Below are 22,123 nucleotides of genomic sequence, written 5' to 3'. Positions count from 1 at the left end.
CCTGGCAGCCCCGGCAGAGAAGCATCAGGGCTTTATTTCCCTCCTTTCTTCCCGCCTCCCTCCGCTGGGCGCTCGGAGGAGGAGGAGGAGGAGGCGAGACAAAAAGCTGAACCGGTGCCAAGAAGGAGCTGCAGCGGCTCGAAAATGGCACTCTGCGCCACGCTAATATTGCGAGGCTGGGCTGCGCTGAGAGCCGGGAAAACGTGTCAGGAATGAGAATGGCTGAGACTGGCCGGGCTCAGGAGGGTCCTCCCTCCTCCCCTGCCTCCCCTTCGCCTTTTAAACGCGACCCTTTTCTCCCCCAGCTCGCCCACCACCACCCGCAGTGATATTTAGGAGCTCTGGGAAAGGGAGGGGATCTTTGCTGGGGACTTGGAGTGTAAAGGGTCTCAGCCCCTCCTTCCATCTCCCTATCGGGGAGGGATTTCTATTTTTTTTTTTAATATTCCCCCCCCCCCCCCCCGCTAAGGAGGAAAAGAAGACTCTCAGGGAGTTTTCTCACTGTTTTCCTGTTGCCCTTCCCCTGCTAGTCGCTGTCCTCCTCCTCCTCCTCACTGCACCCATCAGGCTGCTGCTGTGGGTCTGTATCTCGATGCAAGGTGACTTGTAGGACACAGGAGTCTCTGCTGCAAGGTGCAGCGTCGCCTGCGTCGGTGTTTCCCTCCGTTTCTCATTTGCTGGGAGATGAGGCAACTTCCAGGCGGCTCAGCTCAGATCCTGGTTGATGCAGTGGCGCTGTTTGGGCTGCAAAAAGCCCCTTCCTGCAAAAACCTGCCTGGATAAAACAAACAAACTGCATAATTTTGTGATGTTGGGTCATTTGCAAGAAATGGGATGGAGTTTTGTGATGATTTCTGTCTGAAAGGGAAGGTTGTGCCCTGTGCTCATCCCCTTGCTCTTACATTCACAGGCAAGGAAAAAAACAAACCACCTATTTTTTCAATAGGGTTTTGATTTTTTAATTTTTTTTTTTTAGCTTTCAAAAAATTATAACCTTGTAGTAGTTCAGTAGTTGAAGTTAAATACAAAAATATCCCCCCCCCCCCCCCCTGCTGCACAGATGTTCCTTTTTGGATCATTCTGGAATTTATATTTAAAACTTTTGGTCATCATTACAGAAACTAGGGACTGGAGACAGGGAAAACCCCAGTCTCTGGTTTTGAAAACAGCTCTAGATGCTGTTAGAACAGCAGTTTTAGCCCTCACATAGTCAGCAGGTCAAGTTCAAGGAGACCTTTCTAAAGCACGGGCAGAGCCTCATTAGCTTGCTGCATCTCAGAAGCTTGTGGATTATTGGGTTGTTAGCTTGGCCCATTTTGTAGTCTCAGGCATGGGATGATCCCTGTGACCTCTTTCTCACCTGAAAACCATGCCCTAGTACACATTCAAACCACTTCAAACCTCACCTTTGGTCTCAGACATGTAGGCCTGGTTTGGGAGCACCTACCCCTGCCCAGGAAAGGCTTTTGGAGATGCTGTGATAAATAGGGGGGAGTTCAGGCAGACTGAAACGTGTTGTCTAGCGTGCTATCCTCTCCCTCTTCTCACAGATCAATAGTCTTTCCTCTGTGGAGGATCAAATTCTCTGTCCCAAATTAATGCTGCTGGGAGTGGCACTCATTTCTAAGTTGATGCCAGCAGATTTTGTATGGAGTAGGAGGAACAAAGCAGCTGATCCCTTGCTCTTCCTCACCTCTCAGCTGTGCTTTGTACCCTGTATTTGCTGCAGTTCAACTTGGGCTTGTGCAGAGAAGGTGCTGCCATTCCTTCTTGCTCCTTTACCTTTGTTGTGACTGCAGGGTGTGCAGTGCTTGGCCCAGGACACCTTGGTTTCTTCACCATGGAAATATCAACAAGAGGGGTGGCCAAAGAACCTGGAGTGTGTTCTTGTACCTTCCACCCAATCCTACCAGTTTTCTCTGAATAAAAGACATGCATAAAACACATGGGTTGTCTGTGAAGAAGTGTGCATGCTGTCTGGTTTTCAGTTGTCCCTTTGGATGCCAGGAGTTAAGCTGTTTGAAACCCCTTCCCTACCCAGGGCACACACCATGCAGCCTTGCATAAATTTCATAGGATCACAGAATCCTTGCATGGTTCAGTTTGGAATGAACCTTAAAGCTGATGCAGTTCCAACCCTTGCCATGGGCAGGGACACCTCCTACTACACCAGGCTGCTCCAAGCCCTATCCAGCTTTCCAGGGATCCAGGAGCAGCCACAGCTTCTCTGGACAACCTGTGCCAGGGCTTCTTCATCCTGCAGCCAAGAATTCCTTCCCAGTATCCCATCTATCTCTGCCCTCTGGCAGTGTGAAGCCATTCCCCCTTGTCCTGTCCCTTCATGTCCTTGTCCCAAGTTCCTCTCCAGCTCTCCTGGAGCCTTTTTAGGTGTGGGCAGATGCTCAGCATCTCCCTGGAATCCTCTCTCCTCCAGACTGAACAGTTCAAATTCTTCAGTCCTTCCTTGTAGGTGAGATGTTCCAGAATTTTCCAGATGTTCTTGCTGACAATTTTGGCTGTTCCTCTGGGCAGAAATTCCTCTTTTTAACCTGAGATCTCTGAGGATGGGAATCTCAGGGATCTGTGCAAGAGAGAGTGGTGGTTAAAGCCTATCAACATGACCTGAGGAGACCCTGGTTCTTGTCCTGACCCGCCATGCACTGTACAGACCACTGCTCATGCTTTTAGATCTGGAGCCAGCTTGCGTTTACTGCTGATTTAAACTTCTTCAGTGTTCAAATAATTCAGTTATCAGATAGCAATTCCCAACAGATTTATAGAGAGGATCCCAAAGACATGGGCAGGTATTAATGTGGAGTGACAGCATCCATGTGCGCACAGCAGCAAAACAGTGTTTGCCATTCAAGGAGAACTGGGAGCAACAAATTAAGATATCTTCACAAACCTTGTTGTTTCAGTAGGCAGACCTCTTTCATTTCTTGAAATCTTGACCAGAGGGAAGCTTGTGGAATGCATCTTGTCCATCTTGGAGCAAAAATAATACTCTTGTTCTTTCCAAATGCTCAAGTCAGCCATCCGGGCAGCTTGGTCATGCTTCCCAAGGAGGGAAGGCTTTGACAAGACAGCTGTAGGTTTTTTGTCTTCATTTCTCCCTGTCTAAAAGAAGTGTCTTTGGATATTTGGATATTTTCTCCAGAAACATGATGTCTAATGTGTCTCAAGTTGCTTCCTTCAAATCCTTCATCCTTTTAGCACTTTATAATGAGAAACACTATCTACTTGGAGTTGTAATGAGGTGACTTGTGTCTGGAAGGGTCAGTCTAAAGCCGAGGCTGTCTTCCACTCCTTCTCCCCACACTTTCCCCACTCCCAGTCTTTCTTTAATTTTTTTTTTTTTTTTTTGGACCTGTAACCTCACATTTCTGTAATCTAAATGTGCAAATGCTTCGCAGTCACGGTCCAGTGGCTGGGTTAATCTCAGACCCCTGGAGTGGCAGATGGCTGATTTCTTGCTGATTCCAGTTATAGAGAATTGTGTCACCTATTATCTTTGCACAGACTGATGCTTAAAAGGATGCCTTTGGCAAAATCAGTGAAAAGCAAAGAAAAGCAAAGCAAACAGTCTGATCTGCATCACCACAGGTGAAACTGTGAAATATTTCACTTTTGTGTGAAGGGCTGGAGAGGTGGACAAAGAGGAGAGGAGGAGGGAGGGGAGGAAGGGGAGAGGAAGACCTCATTTTCATACCAGAAGTACCAAAGCACAGAGCAGTGCAGGTTTGCTGTAGTCACGCTGTAGAATCACGAGCACTTACTCTGTTTTAAATGGTTTTGCAATGTGGTAATCCTTGGCTTGAGCTCCCTACTTTAACTCTTATACAAACCAGGCGGGTTGGCTTCTTGTGACACCTCCCTGCCCTCTTCCCAAGGTTGTCAGAGGAATCCAAGGCATCCCTCCCTGATCCCAGGGCTCATTGTGTGCCCCACAGCTGCTGGGGAAGGCTGTGGTGGCTCTGTCGTGCCATCATGCTCACAAGAAGCACTTGGGAGGGGAAGTTTACACATCTGAGTGGGGTGAGGGGAAGCTTGGGGGGCCTTAGAGAACACTGCAGGACCGAGGGGGGACCCCACCACTGGCAAGTGGTGGTAGTGGTCATACTGAAATGTGTGGGGAAATCAAAAGGGCAGAGCAAAACTCTGGATGTTTGTGACCATTTTCTACACAGTCACCCCTACAATCAAGGTTTTCTTTCTTTCTCTTTGCTTTGGGAAACACCACAGAGTCAGATGAAGAATTTGGGAAGAGAGTGTGGGTTCCCTGTGCAGAGTCCAGTGACGAAATCTGTGAACAAGGTAAGAACAAGGGGATATGGCAGTGGTGATTTTTGTTTTATCCTTTTCTCTTTCCAAACACAATTTTGCAATGTTGGACACAAAATTTAGCTATGTGTATCACAGAAACTGATAGTCCAAGCACCAAGCAAATGAGTCTAAAACGTTAATTTGGGTTTCTTTTAATGCATGCCATTATGATGGTTTGGGTTTTAGAACAGTTTGTATCATATCCAAATGATCTATGTGTGAATAATTGTTACCAACCTCCTGACACCAGGACCTAATTAGGAAGTAAGAGCCTTAAATAGGCCATTTGTGTACTGAGCTTCCATATGTCTCCTTGCACAATTTATTTGCTGCACTCCATTGAGGTATAATGAGAATGAAACTCTTAGAACTGCTTTTGACTCTGAGGCTCTTCTCTTCATCTCCTATGCAGCCACAGCCCCTATTAAGATAATATCTGTTTCCCTGTTTTTGGAAAGAAAAAGCTGTGGTACTTTCAGTCCAGATTGCCCAAGCTTCTCTGTTTCCAAGGTTTCAGTGGAAATGGAGTGAAAAAATGCCAAAAAAAAAATGCAGACTAAGAAAAATGGAATGCCATCAAAGAAAGCAGAAAGGTCAGGACAGAATGATCTTGAGGGAATACTCCCTATCCTCTCTGCCTCACAACCCTGCTGAAAGCTGACGCCATTGTATTTCACTTAACCTATAGATGCAAAGGAAGGATGTATATGGATAGAAGCAATCTGAAGACATTTTTATTGGTTTTGTTTGGCTTTCTTCTTGCTAGGATGTGAGGAAGGGGGAAAGGTTGGGGCAAGGTGGCTTGGATTTTTTTCTTAGTTTTGAATATTTATCCCAGTCTGAGCGAACATCCTCCCTGGGACTCCTTGTTCATGTTTAAATACATGGTATGTTCTCCAAGTGTACTTTCAGTATCTATTCTTAATTTCCAAACAGCTCTTGCATGCATGACTTCATCTTACACTTCATGTGCCCCACTTGATTCTTTTACTCCCATCATTCTGAAGTCAGAAAAACTTAAATGTATGATTAAGTGTCCTTTTCTATCAGGATTAACTTTAATAAATTCTTAAGGCTTGGGTTGTTTTGTTGGTGTTTTTTTTTTTTTTTCACCCCCAAATGTGGATCTTGTTTAGTTTCCAAGAGAAAGACAACTCTACTTGCAACGATTTTGTTTATGATAATTTCCTTGCATGTTCCCTTCCAGGAATTGTCATTGCCTTCCAGAAGGGAGGTTAGTGCTAGTCCCCTCGCAGTGATAATTATAATCAGACCTGTCAGCCTTCACACAGTCTAACTTATCACTTGCATTTAGAAGGATTTTTCCTGAAGCCTATTACCAGTTCTGCTTCTTAGGGAAAAACAGTCATGATTTTTTCTCCTAATCTTTGATGGCTCTCAGCTTTGAAAGCATGGAGAGGAGAAAAACGACTGCCAGGTGCAGTTAAAGAAACTGTCTGTTGGTCCTGGTCTAGAGCTCTGGAAAACCAGAGAGTGGGCGGATAATCTGGGAAATGCTGAGGGGTTTAATTTGTTTGTGACAACACTTCAGGTGTGCTGGAAACACAAAAACAGTTTCCCAATGGTGCTGCTCATAGGAAGTGCCTCTGCAGACCTGCTGGGCACGGGCTTCAGGTGGCAGGTGGCTCTTGGCAGTGGTGCCCTCTGTCCCTGCTGTTCTGGGCAGTGATTCCTGCCTGTGCCGAGAGAATTGGGAGCAGGATGGCCAAAGAAGTGGCTGCAGTTGCTGCTGGAGGCAATGACTGGCATCACATGGACCAGTTGCCACCAGTGCAACAGTGACCAGCTGGGCCAAGTCATGGTGTTGAGTAGGATGTGGTTCAGTGTTTTATTCATCCCAGCCCCCCTGGTGTTATTCCCTGGGAAACAGGTTGGCCCATTTATTAGATTTCCCCCTATTTTCACTCCATTATTGCTATTGATGTGCTGCTAACCTCCCTTTCTTACCTTTCTGGTTTTTACTAGCATGAAGACAAAAAGGTGCAAGTTTTACCATTCCATTAGACTAAATGAGTTATGTATCTTTAAGTCCTTCCTCTGTTATTGCCATGTTTTTTGTAATTTGCTCAGAGATATAGGCTCCTTTGATTTTGGCAGAATCTGAGGATGGTCAGCATTTTACAGCTTTTTTAGCAAAGAGATGGCAGAAGATTGGGAATTCTTCTGTTATGCGCAGTTTCATATTTACAGTGCACAGGGATATGATTTGCCTTTGTTTTATTTAAATTCACTGGGAACTAGAGGTTTATTTATCAGGTGTCATTCCCTGAAGGATGAATAATGCCATGAAAAAAAGACTTCATCTATTATACAAACAGATTTGAAGGCTTTGCTACTACATTCCTCTGCCTGTTGAATGGAGTAAAAATGCCTTTGGCTGAGCAGAGACAGAGTGATACTTAGCAGTAGCATCTTTTGACCTTTTGATCAGCTGAGATCTCAAGCCATATTAGTGGACAGATTATGATGTGATGGAAAGAAGGCCAGGAATAGCCTTTTCATCATGGGATCTTTTCTGTGAATATCCTTCTTGGGTGTATTCAGGTGGTTAATCACTGGGGCCAGGGCAATCATTTGGAAGCAGGGGAGTGAAATGCTGGCACAGACAATCCAAATACGCTCAGGTTTGCCAAATGCAGCTGGATATTAGAGCTAATAGTTTCTTCCTAATATTCTCCTGCCCTCCTGTTTCCATCAAGGCTGTGGGTGACCTTGTGATTTTTTTTCCATCTGTAATAACCACATTTTGGCAGAAAGAGCAACACCAAATTTGCTCTTGGACCACAGGGGAGCTGCAGTTGCCGAATCAAAGGAATGCACATGGTGAATATGGATATCAGACTGTGAAGGGAAACTCACATGAAAATGTCTCTGTCATTTTAGAGATAATAACAGTAGTGCTTGAATCTATTTCAACCCTCCCAAGGAAAAAAAGAAATAATGTAGGTTTCAAAAAATGCACAGCCCTTGATAGTATTTCTCATTTTACAGGGCTAACCAGAGCAAAGAATGACTTTTACTTTCTCTTACCTGCCTGTGCAGAATTACTCCTCAAACTTGGCTCCAGCTTTGAATTAGCCTCCTTTTCATCTTAATGGCCAAGAGGAATCTGCAGCCTCCTTAAAAAAATCAAATACAAAATAATCCCTTTTTCACTGCTGACTCTGCGCATCAATAGCAGTTGTGCCAAAGCTTGACCCAGGTGCTGTGGTCACTTTTGGAAGGAAAAGGGGCAGACACTTGGGTGTGGAATGCCTCTGGGCCGTGCCCAGGCAGCCCATGCTGGTTATGGGCTATGCAGCATCATCCTGTACATTGCTAGCACAGGGGTGTCCAAGTTGCACACTGTTTTTTCCTCCTGAAGCCAAACAAGATGCTCATTTCAGTGTCAGGAGGAAGAAGGGCTGGCAGTGTGAGAATCCCAAACCATCATTGTAGCAGGGATGATGATGCACCAGGCGTGGGGAACAATAGCTACCACAGAGGAGTGGAAACTCCTTGAAAATAAGGAGGTTGTGGAGGTGGGAGAAGCTCACAGCAGGACACTGTCTCCTCTCATCTCCCCCAGCCTTTTCAATCAGGTGCCTGCTGGGCTTCCCACTCCTCCTGCCTTTTGTGCGAGATGACAGGATCACAAGGCATTAGATTCTGCTGGCATGAAGGAATCTGCCATCCTCCTGGCATTATTGCTTCCCCAGTCAGGAAGCCACTGTGAAACATCGAGGCTGTGAGCCCACATGGTGCTTTTTAGCTGCTTCTTCCAGGGCCACAAAGGTGTCCAAAGGGGAGCTGGGAGGTGACACCAACTCCTGACACAGGTCTGAACCTTCTTTTCCTTGGGAAAAACAGGCAAAACTGCAAAAGGTGGGTGGCAGCCTTGGTTCTGTCCACGGAGAAAATGCCACTGCTGAGATACAGCCAGCCCACAGGATAAGGAGCTCCCTCCCAAGCTCTGTCTGCAGAGATTAAGTAGGGTGCTGCACAGGTGATTGTTAGAAGCATCATGAGCCAAACCATTCAAAGGCATGTGTTGCTCTGAACATGTTGCTATAAGAGTTTGTGATGGCAGCTTTGAAACTTTTTCACTGGGAAGGCTTTGTGGTTTGTGTGGTGGAGAGAGGGTAGGCATGAACTATTTCCTCTGCCTCCCTGCTCTGCCTTGATTCCCTGTGGGGTGTAGGAGGGTGCCAAGGTTTGAGTGACATAGTACCAAGATCTTCCCTCTTGGTTTGGGATTGCATTAATCCTGCTCTGCCTTCTGCCAGATGGCCTTGGCTTGATAAAATCAATTCTCCTCAGAGTAGAAGAGCTTGCATTCGTCTTCTTGTAGCTCAGAGAAGTCCATGAAAACAGAATTGTTCTGCCTTTTGCAGATCAGGACAAAAAGTTGCTATGGGACATCTGACAGTGTCCGAGTTGTCATGGTTTAACCCCAACAGGCCCCTCATAGTTCCTCATTCACTCAGATTCACCAGCAGGATCAGGGAGAGAACTGAAAGGGTAAAAGCTGGAAAACTCATGGGTTGAGATAAAGACAGTTTAATAGGGAAAATAAAAGCCTTGCACACCAGCAGAACAAAAAAGGGAATTAGTTCACAATTTTCCATGTTCAGGTGTTCAGTCACCTCCAGAGAGTCAAACCCACCACATGTAACAGTGGCTTGGGAAAACAATCACCATCACTCCAAACATTCCCCCTTCTTCCTCTTTCCCCCACTGAGCATGATGTCACACAGTCTGGAACATCCCTTTGGGGTCACCTGTCCTGGCTGTGTCTCCTCCTAAACTCTCAATCACCCCCATCCCCTCCCCAGCCTGGCAGTGCAAAAAGCAGCAAAAAGGCCTTGGCTCTGTGCAAGCCCTGCTCAGCAATAACAAAACCAGCTCTGTGACATCCACCCTGTGTTCAGCACAAACCCAAAAGACAGACCTGTAACAGCCCCTGGGAAGAAAATGAACCCTGCCCCAGACAAAACCAGCACACCAACAGTTAGAGCAGCACAGTTAGAGCATATGGCAAGCACTTGGGCTGGGATGCTTTTCTCAGGGTAAGAAGTTTAAAGTAGCAAACTTTGAAAATGTAATTATCAGGCAGATGTCAGTGATGGGCAATGGTATAAGGAGGACAGTGATTTGTTTATGAAGTTCATCTGTCCACTCATGACAATTTTTTCACTTAAAACACACCACATCTGGCTCCTTGCAAAGATTCTTAGATTGCAGACAGCAGTAAACACGCATCCTATTGAGTAAGAGTGATTTCATGAACCAGCAGAAGGATTATTGTCATAACCAAATTTACAGCCATACAATTCCTTTTTTCTGGCTGGAAAGAAGTAATCTTGATCTGGAAAAGAAATATGTCATAACAATAACTTAAGCAAGTTAAACAGTATCTGGGGACATTCACGGGAATGTTACTGGGTATACTCAAAGTACTAAACCAGTTCTCAGTACATTTTTGGTCCAACTAGCAAGCTCCTAAATCATCCTTAAGCATGGATCAGGGTTCATCCCTGCGAGCTGTTTGCATTTAGCTGCTGGCCTAGGAAAGTTAAGACAGGGTTGTGAGCAGAGGTACCAACCTCTCTGTGCCAGTTGGCCTCCACGCCTGGGGATATTTCTGGGCACATTTAATTACTGCTGGCTGGAGAGGCTCAGGCCCAACTGAGAAACTGGACTAGACTCCATTTGTCAGCACTGGGAGAGGGGAGCCACCAGCAGAAGCTGATTCAGCCTCCCTTGATCCTGACCTGCCCAAATTGTAGGCAGTTGCTAAGGCAGCTAAGCCTGCAGGGTTTAACATGCTGATAGCAGAGGAAAGGCTATATTACCCCCCAAAAGGCAATGTATAGTACATTTCCTGCATATTTACTAGTCACCTCCCCAGCCTCTTGAAGCACATATAAAAAGATTATTAAGTTATTGAGGTGCTCTTTCTTGCAACAGGGAATGTCACCCATTATTTTAAATTTTTTTCTCCCCTACCATGAGGAGATTCCTTTTTCAATAAGTTTCAGCCATGAGATAGATGTTCTGTATAATTTGCTTTCAACAGTTTGATGGTTAAATGTGTCCCTAGGATACAATTATAGACTTATACATAATAAAGAAGCTCATGGAAGGGTATGGCATTATGTCTTTCAAATGTAGGTAAACCCTTTGTTTGATATAGAAAGTTTTATTTTGAGTTCATCCTATCAAAATATATTTACATGATAGATACGGGTATCTATTTTTTTCTCAGTTAAAAACCTCATTGGAAAGAAATAACTCTGGCTCAGTTCCTGCAACTACAGTATAATGCTTCATTATCTTTTCTTTCATTGAAAGCTTCTCATGCACAAGGTGATCTAATTTAATACTTGTTTAAACATATAAAACAAAACATTTTCCCTTTAAGAATACCTCAAGTGTTTGGTCACAGTGGGGATGAAATTATTGATTGTATTTGGCACATATTTGGAAACATGACCTTAATCTGCTGGTTTCACAGGGAAAAAGTATTTTCCCCAGGTATGGCAGTAAGTCAGATAAGTAAATTATACCTTTGACATGTTAAAGATGTTCCATTTTAGACAAAGGAAGTGATATCCCAGTTGTGTCACTGAAACTCAATGTCCTGTGTTGCTTGTTAACAGCTGCACATTTGTTGTTTCAGTGTCCCAGTTTGCTCTCAAGTATAAATGAACTGCTACATGCCAAATAATCAATAGTTCTGCCAGCTCTGGAAATATAATATTGCTATTAATATTGATCCACACAACAGAAATCAAGGCATCAAATTTTGCAGGCGTCCCTTGCCAGCACCCTGCGTTTCTACACCTGCAGAGTAACCGCTTGAAAATCGCTATTCCCCAGGGAATAATGTTTGATGCTCACCCTCATTCCCTGTGTCATAACGAACACAAATATAAACACAGGGGGAACAGGGCACACGTGACCAGCAGACAGGGTGCATATATATTTATTTCAGCCTTCTGTGGTTTCTCAGTGCAGCAAACCAGATGCAAAGAGCACTGGTGAAAACAACCTGCATCAACCCTCGTATCCATCTCTAAGGGCATGGCCGACAGCCTGGCTGGCCAAAAAAATCAGTGTCCTGGATCTTAGAATCCTTTATAGCACCTAAAGGGGCTCCATGAGGGTTGGAGAGGGACTTTGGACAAGGATCTGGAGGGACAGGACACAGGGAATGGCTTCCACTTCCAGAGGGCAGGGATGGATGGGATATTGGGAAGGAATTCTTGGCTTTGAGGGTGGTGAGGTCCTGGCACAGGGGTCCCAGAGAAGCTGTGGCTGCCCCACCCCTGGAAGTGCTCTCAGGTTGGACAAGGCTTAGAGCACCCTTGTCTAGTGGGAGATGTCCCTGCCTGTGTCAGGGGGGCTGGAATAAATTATCTTTATGTCCCTTTCCACTCAGACCATTCTGTGGTGCCTGGAGAAGGGTGAGATATTCCATGGATGCCCGGCCTGAGCCCTGTCCATGCACTGAGAGCAACATCAGTAGTGAAAGCTCCTATGGTTCTCTTGCAGAGGTGATTCCAGATTCAGGTTCTCAGGTGGGGCAAAAAAGGTCCTGCAACATTGAGTATTGCTGGCAGCACCAAGAGCATCTGTTCCTTGTTCTCCTGTCCCCTCCAAGCTGCCAGGTTGCCTTGGGAGAGAAAAAAAGTGGTGCTTCCCATTCTCACATGTGTGTTCACCCACACCTCTGTGAGTTTGGCGGGTTTTCTCATATCTGTAATGACTTTGCAATGAAGCTGTGAATGAAAGTTTGGCAGACTGGTTTTACAATTGTCAGCCTTCCCAGAAGCAGCCCAGAATTTCATTAACTGAGGTATAGGCATGATTTCTTATAAGCTCTTTTCAGATTTTACTAGATCCAGATAAATTAAATCAGTATTTTATCTATGTGGCACCAAAATTAGTTGTCACTGATGTCTTCATAAAGGAATGCTGTAGTTCTGGCCCCTCGTGTTTGAGCAGCAGCTGCATTAGATGATGCTCCCATTTTTAATAAGTGCCTGTCCTTCAATAAGAATGATGGGAAATAAGAAACCCGGATATGAGCAAAGCATAATCTTGGTCAGGATAAGTGGGTGAAGTAGGAAATTTGAGAGGGAATGGTCACACCATGTCACCATGGCTGGGTAAAAGTGCAGGAGACGTTGGTGGAAGTGTAGAAGCAGGAGCCACAGATGGCTGGAAGGAGTCCATGAGAAGCCCTGACAGGGTAAGGGAGGAAAAAATAAAACTTCCTTTTCACAAAACTTAGGAAGAGGGCATCAGAAGAAATTGTACCCTCTGCAATGCCTTGCTCCTCTCCCTGAGATGGTGGCCTGATCATGGCTCAGTGTCATCCTGACCCGCTGTGCTACCAGCTCAGTTCTCCCTCCTGGGTGACCTTTACCCACACCGTCCCCTGGCTCACAAGGAGCAAATTTATCAGCCTTATCCTTCATCAGAGAACTTCAGCTTATCTCCTGCATGAAAAGCCATTTAGCACCTGTGAGATGAAGCTCAAGACAACATCTTGGGGAGTCTACATGAGGAATGAGATTTGTATTATCTCTTACTGGGAGCAATCAAGGTCAGGATTGAGGAGCAGTCAGAGTTGCAGGGAAAATGAATGCAAGGTTCTTTATCTACTGGCAATTCCTGAGACCTGACTTCATATCAAAGATTACATTTCTGCACTCTTTCTGAGGCAAGAAACTAAAACTCAGACACTCAGCCAGGAGCAGGTACGAATTAGGGTTGCTTCCTTGGAAGAACATGGAGGCAGGGCTGAAATTGTCATCAGCTGTAGCTGTGTAGTGCCAGCAAAAAGAGGTGGTGTCATGATTGCAAGCTTTCAAAACATTTCTCCCCCCACTACTATCACTTCTTCTCTGTACAGCCTCAGCAGCTTACTTCAGCTGTGACTGAAACCACAAGTTATGTTATTATATTTTTTTGCTCCCATTGGATGGTGAGTGTATGGCCATTTCTTCCCTTATCTCTTCTTTAAGATAAAATGGCCCAAAATGCCATCGTTGAAGTTCAGAGGTCATCGGTGACTTTAAAATCCTCTCTGATCGCCTTGGATCAAAACCAAATTAAATAAAAAATCCATGAGAGAGTCAAGGGGGCAGGATACCAAAATAATGTGTCCAAGGCAAGCAGCTTGCTGGTTTCAGAGTGTTTCTGGCAGCCATCTGCTTGTTTGAATTTGAGGATGTGACGCTTTTAGAAGTCAGAGAAAAAAACACACACTCAGACCCACAGTCTTCAGATATTTTTCTTGATAACAGGATTCTCTTTTTTGTGCCTGTTTTCTTGCAGCCTCAAGAATGTCCTGTTTTGCAATCATACTGTCAGCAGGTGTCTGTAGTGCTGATATACCAGGATGTGTAATTGTTCAACCAAAAAAAGTTAAAAAAATCTTTCTGAAGCCTTGAAACATTTTTTCTTTGCGCCTCTTCATGAATGAGCAGCAGAATGGACTGTGTTACTAGAACTTGATAGTCACTCATTTATTTACATGGTTGATGATTGTCCCTTTTTAGCTAAAAAGATACAGTTTTTATCATTCTACTCCTATTTCAAGTCTGTGGTCTCAGCCTTGTCCTGTGTAACAAAGAAAATGATCCTTTTATGGATGGTGTTAACTGAGACACCAGTGACAAAACCACATTTAAGAGCTAAATTCCCCTTTTATTCTCAAAGGTGATCAGGATCAAAGCACCAGGAGTCCAAAGCTAAGAGAGAAACTTGAACTCCTGGTGTATCCTTCCTGTGAACAAATAAAGACATTATAGATTCCCTCGCGCCATTGTGACCCTTTTAATCAGCACTATGGCAGTAACAGTTATGAAGATGATATTGTGGCAGTCCATAAAATCCCTGTCATGGCCAGAGCACCCATAAAGCAAATATATTATTGTTCTTGGTCCCAAGTATGTGTGACAATAAAAGGTGAAGATGGGAGTTAAAAACCCTGCAGAGGCAGGCAGGAGTGGAAAAAGGCTCTGCAGGGCCCATTGGCACAGCCAGCTGTGGCCAGCTGTTGCTAGGGTTGGGTGCATCTCACTGGGAGAGGTTTGCAGCAGGGCTGTGGGCAAGGCTGGTGTAATGAGAGCCTTTTCCTTGCAGGAGTGACAGCCCTGAGGAGGAGATGAAGGTGTAGGAGCAGAAGATGTTTACTCTCTTACTTGGCGCTTGCTTAGGGAAAACATTCTTTCTCAATTTAAAAAAAAAAAAACCTACCAAACCCAAAACGAAAATGAATAAGGCATTCATAAACTAATGAAAGCTTCATTTTAATCTGTTATAATGGACTTCATTAAATTCTGGACATTCAGCACATTACAATGTTTATCTGCAAAGCGGTATTTCCCTATGCCTGCTGAAAAGGAACAGCAGGAGTACCTCAGCAAATTCAACCCACTTCTGGCATCTGGTGTCAGGATTTTAATGGCACACACATTACCTTGTTTTTTTTGGTTTTTTTTGTTTTTTTTTTTTTTTGTTTTGTTTTGTTTTGTTTTGTTTTTGTACACCTTCATTTTGCTTTAAGTGACAATACTTAGTTTTGAAGCCATGCTTTTCACACATATATTTCAGTGTCTCAGTAAGCAGGGCATAACATTACTCCTGTTTCAGAAAACAGAAAAAAAAACCTGAGTGAGGTGATTCAGTTGTGGCCACAGAGCAGAACAGACCTTGATTTTCTAAATCCCAGGAGTACATTGCATCTCCCACTGGAGGATTTACTCATGAGTAGACAGTGTCACACAAGATGTGAACCAAAGGCTTGCACCAAATCTTGATGAAGACAAAGGACGTCTCTCCTTTGGCTTCCTGTGGTGCTGGACTGCTTGTCTGCAGAGCCTTTTTCAGAGTCAGGAATTCTGAAGCAGTAACTGGAGGGGAAAATATTCCACTTGGTAGATAAAGCAAATAACAGGAGGCTGCCTGTGTTTTCCTTCCATTTTTGTCACTGGCCATTGTCAGTCAGCCCTTTCTAGTGGGATTTTCTCTAAGCCCTGTTTGGCATAGAGAAGCAAACAGCTGACCTCCTCTGTGCTTCCTGTTTGTTTTCTTCTGGTCTCAAATTTGCTTCTAGGGTAGCTTGGCTTCAGTGTCTTCTGCTGAGGCTCTCTCTGTAGGACTCACCAGGTCCTGAGTTGGTGTCTGGCAACAGCAGCAGCAGCCACCAGGGAGGCCCAAAGTTATGGGGCAAAACTGGAAGTCCCTGCAAAATCTAACTGTGGCAGTAGATCACATAATTAGCCAATTTTTTGGCAGGAGGAGAAGCACCTGCTTGATTAATTCCAATTCTTCAACTCTGCGCTTCTGGGGGCATCCTGAAAGTCCTGGGGCAGGGATTTAATCCTGAAGCCATCCTTCTGGGCTTTGAGTTGGGAACTCATGGCATTCCCAAATTGTTTTGCTGTACTACAGGTGGCCTTACTGCAGGCTTTGAGGAGCCACACCTTGGTACAACCACATTTGCTGTTGAAGAGCCATTGTGTCCCTTCAAACCCTCTGGCTTGTTCTTTGCTATCACATGCTGCATCATTTTGAAGTAAGGGTTCTTTTCTTTTCAAGAAAAATGGGAAAACTGGTGTCAAGCAGCTCCCAAAATCTCTGGGAACCATGCTTCCAAATGTCTTCTCCCTTTGGCTTTGGGAGTCTCCCAGCATGGCACTGCTTTTGATTTACAATGAGAGGAGATGTGACAAATGAGCCTCTCTGGTCTCGCTCCTCCTTGGAAAAGCGCTAAATGGGTTATGTCCTTGGTGAAAGAATCAACCAAGTGAGTTCAGAAATATTCCCTCTGCTTCCAGGGAGAACTCAGAAATAATTCCCTGGTAAGTGAGGAACTGATTAACCATCCCCCCACACAGCTGCACAGCCACTGCCCCCATGGCACTTTCCACAAAGGCAGCCTGTGGTCATGCAGCTCTCAACACATTCCAAGAGAAAAGGAGGGAAGTGGGCAATAACATCCTTCCTCCACAGCCCTGTCCACACTACAGACACATTTTCTGGCCAAGTTATTCCTAGACTTGGTTGTCCTCTAGTGGGCAGATCCATTGGCCAAGATTAGGCCTAGGGACTGGAGGAATCTGTGACTCAGCACCAAGCCAAGCTGCTTTTTCTCATGAAAGTTTTAAAAAAGCACCATTCCCCAGTTTCATATACCTTGAGATCCTGGCTGCTGTCTACAGGTTAATGATTTTGTGAGGCTTTTATGAAACACTGGGGAAAACACTGGCTGAAACTTCCCTGTCCATGCAGGGCTGACCTGCAGGGAGGAATTGGTTTTCTGGACAGTGTTTCATAGGATGAGGAGAGTTTGGCAAGAGAGTCCAGCAAGTTGAGGGAAAAGAGCTTTCTGAGTACAGACACTCAGCCATTATTGACATTTTCCTGCCATCCCTGGCACTGTCCAAGGCCAGGGTGGATGGTGCTCTGACCAGCCTGATCTAGTGGAAGGCGCCCCTGCCCGTGGCAGAAGGGTAGAAATGAGATGGTCTTGAAGGTCCCTTCCAACAAAAGCCATCATGTGATTCCATGAAATGGTGTGATTAATAGGCCAGAGGGAGCTCACAGGAGCACTTCTATGTGACAGAGAAAACAACTTTACCTATAATGTGACTAAAGCACCAAACCCACCCTTTGCTGACATCAACACATGCAGTTTTTACCCTTGCATTTAACTCACAGTATCTTAGGTACTACAAGCACAGGACTACTTGGTAGTGCCAGAGTTGAACTTAAAAAGAACTGGAGTAACAGAAAGATTGAAATTATTTAGGTGAGCCCCATTCTTCTCCATATTTCCCTTGTCTTGCTTGGTTTGTGCAAAACTTCATTCCCCCTCTCACAGCTGATGGACAGAGCCAGGCAGGCACATCCAAAAGTTTCTGTCTGCAGCTACAGGCTTGATACACTCCAGAAGGACAAAAAGAGCAATCATCTAGATGTGAACTGAGCCAATTAAATGTCTGAGCTGTGTTTCGAAAGCTAACATGGGCGGCATCAGAAATTTTCCATCAGCTGTAATAACGCCAATTACTTTGCCAGTTGCTGATTCCACTGTGATTTGTTTAGTGCAGTCATGCTTCAGCTTCTTGCCTGGGCTGATACATTTTGTTTATGCTGACTCCTCATATACAGAGCTTTTCTGTCTTTTCTCCCCTCGTGTTTTCTCTTTTCCTTGGGCCCATCTCAGAGCATAGGATAATCCTCTTCCCTCTGCCCCTGCCAGATGGGGCAGAGTGTCCTAAAATGGTAACAAGTTTCTGGGGAGCAAGGGATGCTGCTGTTGTTCCCAACAACTTTGTAGATGCAGAGATCATCCTCTCATTCTCCTCCTGGTACTGAGCTGAGAAAGCAAAAAACCCTCCCAAGAAGCCAAGGAGCTTCTCAGGGAGGGGGCTGCTGGGATTGGATGGTGATGGTGTCTCTGAAGCTGATTGCTTTTATCTCAGGGATAGAAAGGGGGACCTTGTGCCTCTCCTTGTGACAAAGGCACACAAATACATGTGCACACTCACAGTGAGTCTCCCTGGAAAGTCAGCTGCAGTTTTTCCTCAGTGTTTACTGTCAAGTCCATGGAAATTATTGGGCCACTTTGCACAAGAGTTGTGATTATCTTCCTGCTAATTGGGGAAGAGGCCTAATCACGGGCATTTAAAGGAATGCATCTTCCTGACTGGTGACTTGAATGTAAAGTGCTGCAGGGGTTGAATGCAGAGAGTTGCTGTATCTTCCAGGGATTTAAAATGCTGGTTTAATTCCCTTTTCAGTCAGGTTTAGACTGGGGAGGGTGGGATGACATTTCCTCTGTCCTCCAAGAGATGCCAAGAGGTGGCTTGACCTCCAGGGTGAGTAATGTCTTTTCCTCCTCTCACCCTCCCAGAGCAGCTATTGCCATCTCCAGAACACTTCTGGTGGTGCACTTTGCACATACCAGCCTTGCTGCCATCTTTCCTAATATCCAGTCTGAGCCTGATCTGAGCACCATGAGCACATTTTCACCAGGATGCAGCAGGACTTTTTTCTATCCATCCCTGGGGCAAGCAAAGTAGTCCCCAGAAACATGATCTGCCACATGAAGTATCAGCTAGAGATGAGGCTATCAGCTCTATTCATACCCTGCTATCAGTTTCAGCTTTGCAGCTGACTAATATATGTGACACACTTTGCTGCTCACAGCCCTCCTTGTCACCAGGAATTGTAAAAGATCCCCTGGACGTGTCACAGTTCATATCAGCCACAAATAGACACAAAACAGACAAGCTGCTGGCTCGTGTCAGAGAAATGTGGCAAAGGGACTTTGTGGAGAAACATTTAGTAACCCTAAACTGAGAAAATTAAGGCAGGCTTTGGCTCCAGGAGATGAACACACTGGGATGTGGTTCCTTTTTCCAGCAGTGTCACTGCACTGGACCTCATGCCCAGTTGCCTGGCAGTTTAAAAAAGCTGCAGCCAACAAAAACTGCAAAACGTGACTGAGGCTGAAATCTCCCCTTACACAGTCCAGGATAAAAATTTCTTGTCCCCTCTCTATTCACAGCAGCACAGCTGCCATGGACACCAGCTGCAAGTCTTGTTTTCTTTGTGGGAAACTGAGACACAATGAAAAATAACTTTTCCAAGGCACAAACCTACTTGGAGAAATAGTTAAAAATACACGAGAGCATCTCCTACCTCCTGTCTTACCTGCAGGACAGCCTTGCATTCAAAGATAGTTTATGTGTGAATGTTTGTAGAGCAGCCTGTAACTCAGAAGTCATTAAGTCCATACCATATCCAGGTCACCCTCAACTAAAGCAATCACACAACAGGATCATAGAATTGTTAAGGTTGGAAAAGACCTCCAATATCACCAAGTCCAACCTTTGATTGAATACCACCATATCAACTAACTGAAGTCTCGCTCCCAGTATTGCTTGACCTCCAGGGACAGTGACTCCACCACCTCCCTGGGCAGTCCCTTCCAATATTTAGAAAACCTCTCTGTGGAGAAATTTTCCCTGGTGTCCAACCTGGACCTCCCCTGGCACAGCTTGCGGCCATTTCTTCTTGTCCTATTGCTTGTTGCCTGGGAGAAGAGATCAGCCCCCACCTGGCTACAACCTCCTTCCAGGTAATTTTAGAGAGCAAAAAGGTCTAAAAAAATCAAATACTTGTTGAGATTTCGAAAGTACGAAAATATTTTCTTTTTCAGAATGCAGACAAATCAAGTTCACTTAAGACTAAAAAGCCACTAACTTTTTTTTTTTTCTTTATTTTTCCTAGTCCTCTGTATTCTTACAGAGTACTGTTGTAGGGTCATGACATACTTATTGTGTATGTACTGCAATATAATAACTCATCTGGAGATTTAAACTAGCAAAGGGATTATAAAACTAGAGGCTGCTCTGTTGGTATGGCGGCTTGGTGTTTATTTTAGGGAAGGATCTATTATCTTTCTGTGTTGGAGAGCTGCCCTCAGAGCACCAACAATTCCTGCCCTTCATTTGAGGTCAAAGGCAGGTCTCTCTCCTGGTGTTTAATCTGACTTTTTTTATGGGATCATCTGCTGGGTTTTAGCAACATTTAGTAAAAGAAATAAAGCCAAATTTGTCATCAGCCTCATTAAGGAAACTTCACTGTTGGGTTACCAAATAAAATCCGGCGGAGTCCCACTGGATATGTTTTCTATCAGAGCACAGGGTATTTAATGCAACCCTTATGGTGAGTACAGCAGACTTTGTTTGTGTTAGGGCCTTGGAGACTTTAGAGTGGTTTTGTCTTTGGCCCAAACCAGCAGAATATAATTTTTCTCAAAAAGAAAGGGAGAATAACAGCTGATATGACAGGAGAGAACACAAGGTAGAGAACAGGTTGCAAGTAGCTGTGCTGTCTAAATCCAGCTGAAGCCTCATTGACACGTCTGCATGTGTATATCCCCACCCATAAAATGGGAAGATTACTAATTCTCTATCTTGCAGAGAGCTAAGAAGCTAAATTAATTACTGTTTGTGGAGCTAATTGAGATTCCCAGATGAGTACTGTTTGGAACATTTTAATTCTTCTTCTTATTATTATTATTATTTCCATTGAGGTTTGCCTCCATGTAATTAGTTTGCTATATCTGCAAACAGGTATCTTCTCTCGAGCCCTTTGGAGGCATTCCTCATGGGACTGGCCCAAGCTGTGTGGCATGAGGAACCACTGACAGTCAAGACTGAGCTGTCTTCCAGCTCTTCTACCTCACCCCAAACCCATGTCCATCTCCTTGTATGGCTGTGCTCTTTAGAAAGTCATATTTCCTCTAGTGAAACAGCTTAAGGAAACCAGCTTGACTACAAATTTATGCGCCATTATAAATTGCTGTGGTAAATTATACTTGTGTGTGTGTAGTGGAATCAAGCCTAGAGGTGGATTATGTCCATTCCAGGGAGGAAAAATGTTTTACAACAGCATTAAAGTGTGTCTAGTTTTGCCATCAGTCTCTATCAGGTTGAAAATTAAATAAATTCTCACACAATGTCTACCAGTCACCTATTGTTTTAGTTTATATTCACAAGTGCTGTTCACTTCAGTAATTCTGAGTTAGCTCAATATTTTCAAAAAAGTCAATAAAAGCTGCAGTTGCCATCATTGAAGATTCACTTGTCAAATACCTCTCCTATTTAAAAGTAGCACAAGAGTAGTAGAACAAAAAGACATACTGAAACTGTGCCAGATTCAAAACAAAACAACCCCTTAAGATTATGTAAGAGCTATATGAAGTATGTTGTTTTATTTATGAATGTGGAACTTTGTCTATTCATTATTTCGTGTGTCTGGGCCGGTGTGGTTTGCTTTTCCTTTCCTTTCATAAATAAGCAATAATTGACATTGAGACAGACAAAGGAGTGAGTTTTAAGGATCTTGAAACACAAGAGGCAGTTTTGCCAGAGGTTTCATCTGAGAGAAGCTAAGTCAGTATGAGCTGGAAAGCTTGGGGAAGTAGACAGAAATAATCAAGTCAACATGTCAAAAAAGGCTGTTCAACTTAGGCTGGAGCTGTGCTTGTTTACCTTTCTTGTGCATAAAGCTTGGAGGAGACAAACTCAGTGATGGGAAAATGGTTTTAAGCCAGCTGAAGTACTTTATGGTGTTCACATCTCTTTTGCAATGGGAACATAGAGGTGCAGGCATTTCTATTTGCTTAACAAGTCAGTGAAACCCTCAGTCTGATACTGTGTCCAATATAACCAATTTTAGTGTTGTGATTTTTGTGTTCCTGTAATCCTGGGGCAGTCCTTCAAAATCCATATTTGCCAAGGCAAATATATTTGGCCTAAAGGGAACTGGGAGATTCCTTTTTTACATCCCTGAATGAATAAGAGGCTATAGTCCATTTTTAAGGATGTGTTCATGGACTCTGAGACACCTGAATATTTTCAGAGATCTGCCACTACCTCTGAAAAACTGAAATAATCATCACCATTGGTGTCTCCTTTGGCAGGAAACCTGTGGTTAGAGGGAGCAAGTTAATATAATAATTAGTTGTTTAATCTTCTCTATGTCCAGCTTGAACTTGCAAATAATAGAACCACAGCCAGGGTGCTTTTGCTGAGTGTTTCACTGGCTTTCCCATATTATCTAATACAGCACTGGAAAGAACTGAAATTTTAGACCTCCATTTGCAGGATTTCCCAGTGTTGCTATCAGCAACCTCCGAAACAGATCCATTCAGCTGGTCCTTTGATGTGCAATTAAACCCAGGAAAAAATAGCTTTGTGTAATG

At 44.3% G+C, this 22,123-nt stretch overlaps 1 protein-coding gene across 2 annotated transcripts in view; it reads left to right on the top strand.

Annotated features, from left to right (window-relative positions):
• The window catches only part of SETBP1 (SET binding protein 1), a 269,840-nt gene that overhangs the window by 119,712 nt on the left and 128,005 nt on the right, over positions 1–22,123 (top strand). For both annotated transcript variants that reach the window (XM_066568629.1, XM_066568628.1), the window contains one exon: positions 4,243–4,314. In XM_066568629.1, the coding sequence (XP_066424726.1) occupies positions 4,243–4,314 (72 nt within the window). The remainder of the gene's footprint in view (positions 1–4,242; positions 4,315–22,123) is intronic.

This window comes from Molothrus aeneus, chromosome Z (assembly GCF_037042795.1).
Source record: "Molothrus aeneus isolate 106 chromosome Z, BPBGC_Maene_1.0, whole genome shotgun sequence".
NCBI classification, from domain to species: domain Eukaryota; kingdom Metazoa; phylum Chordata; class Aves; order Passeriformes; family Icteridae; genus Molothrus; species Molothrus aeneus.
Note: the sequence above shows the minus strand (reverse complement) of the source record. Positions and strands in the feature narration are given on the sequence as shown.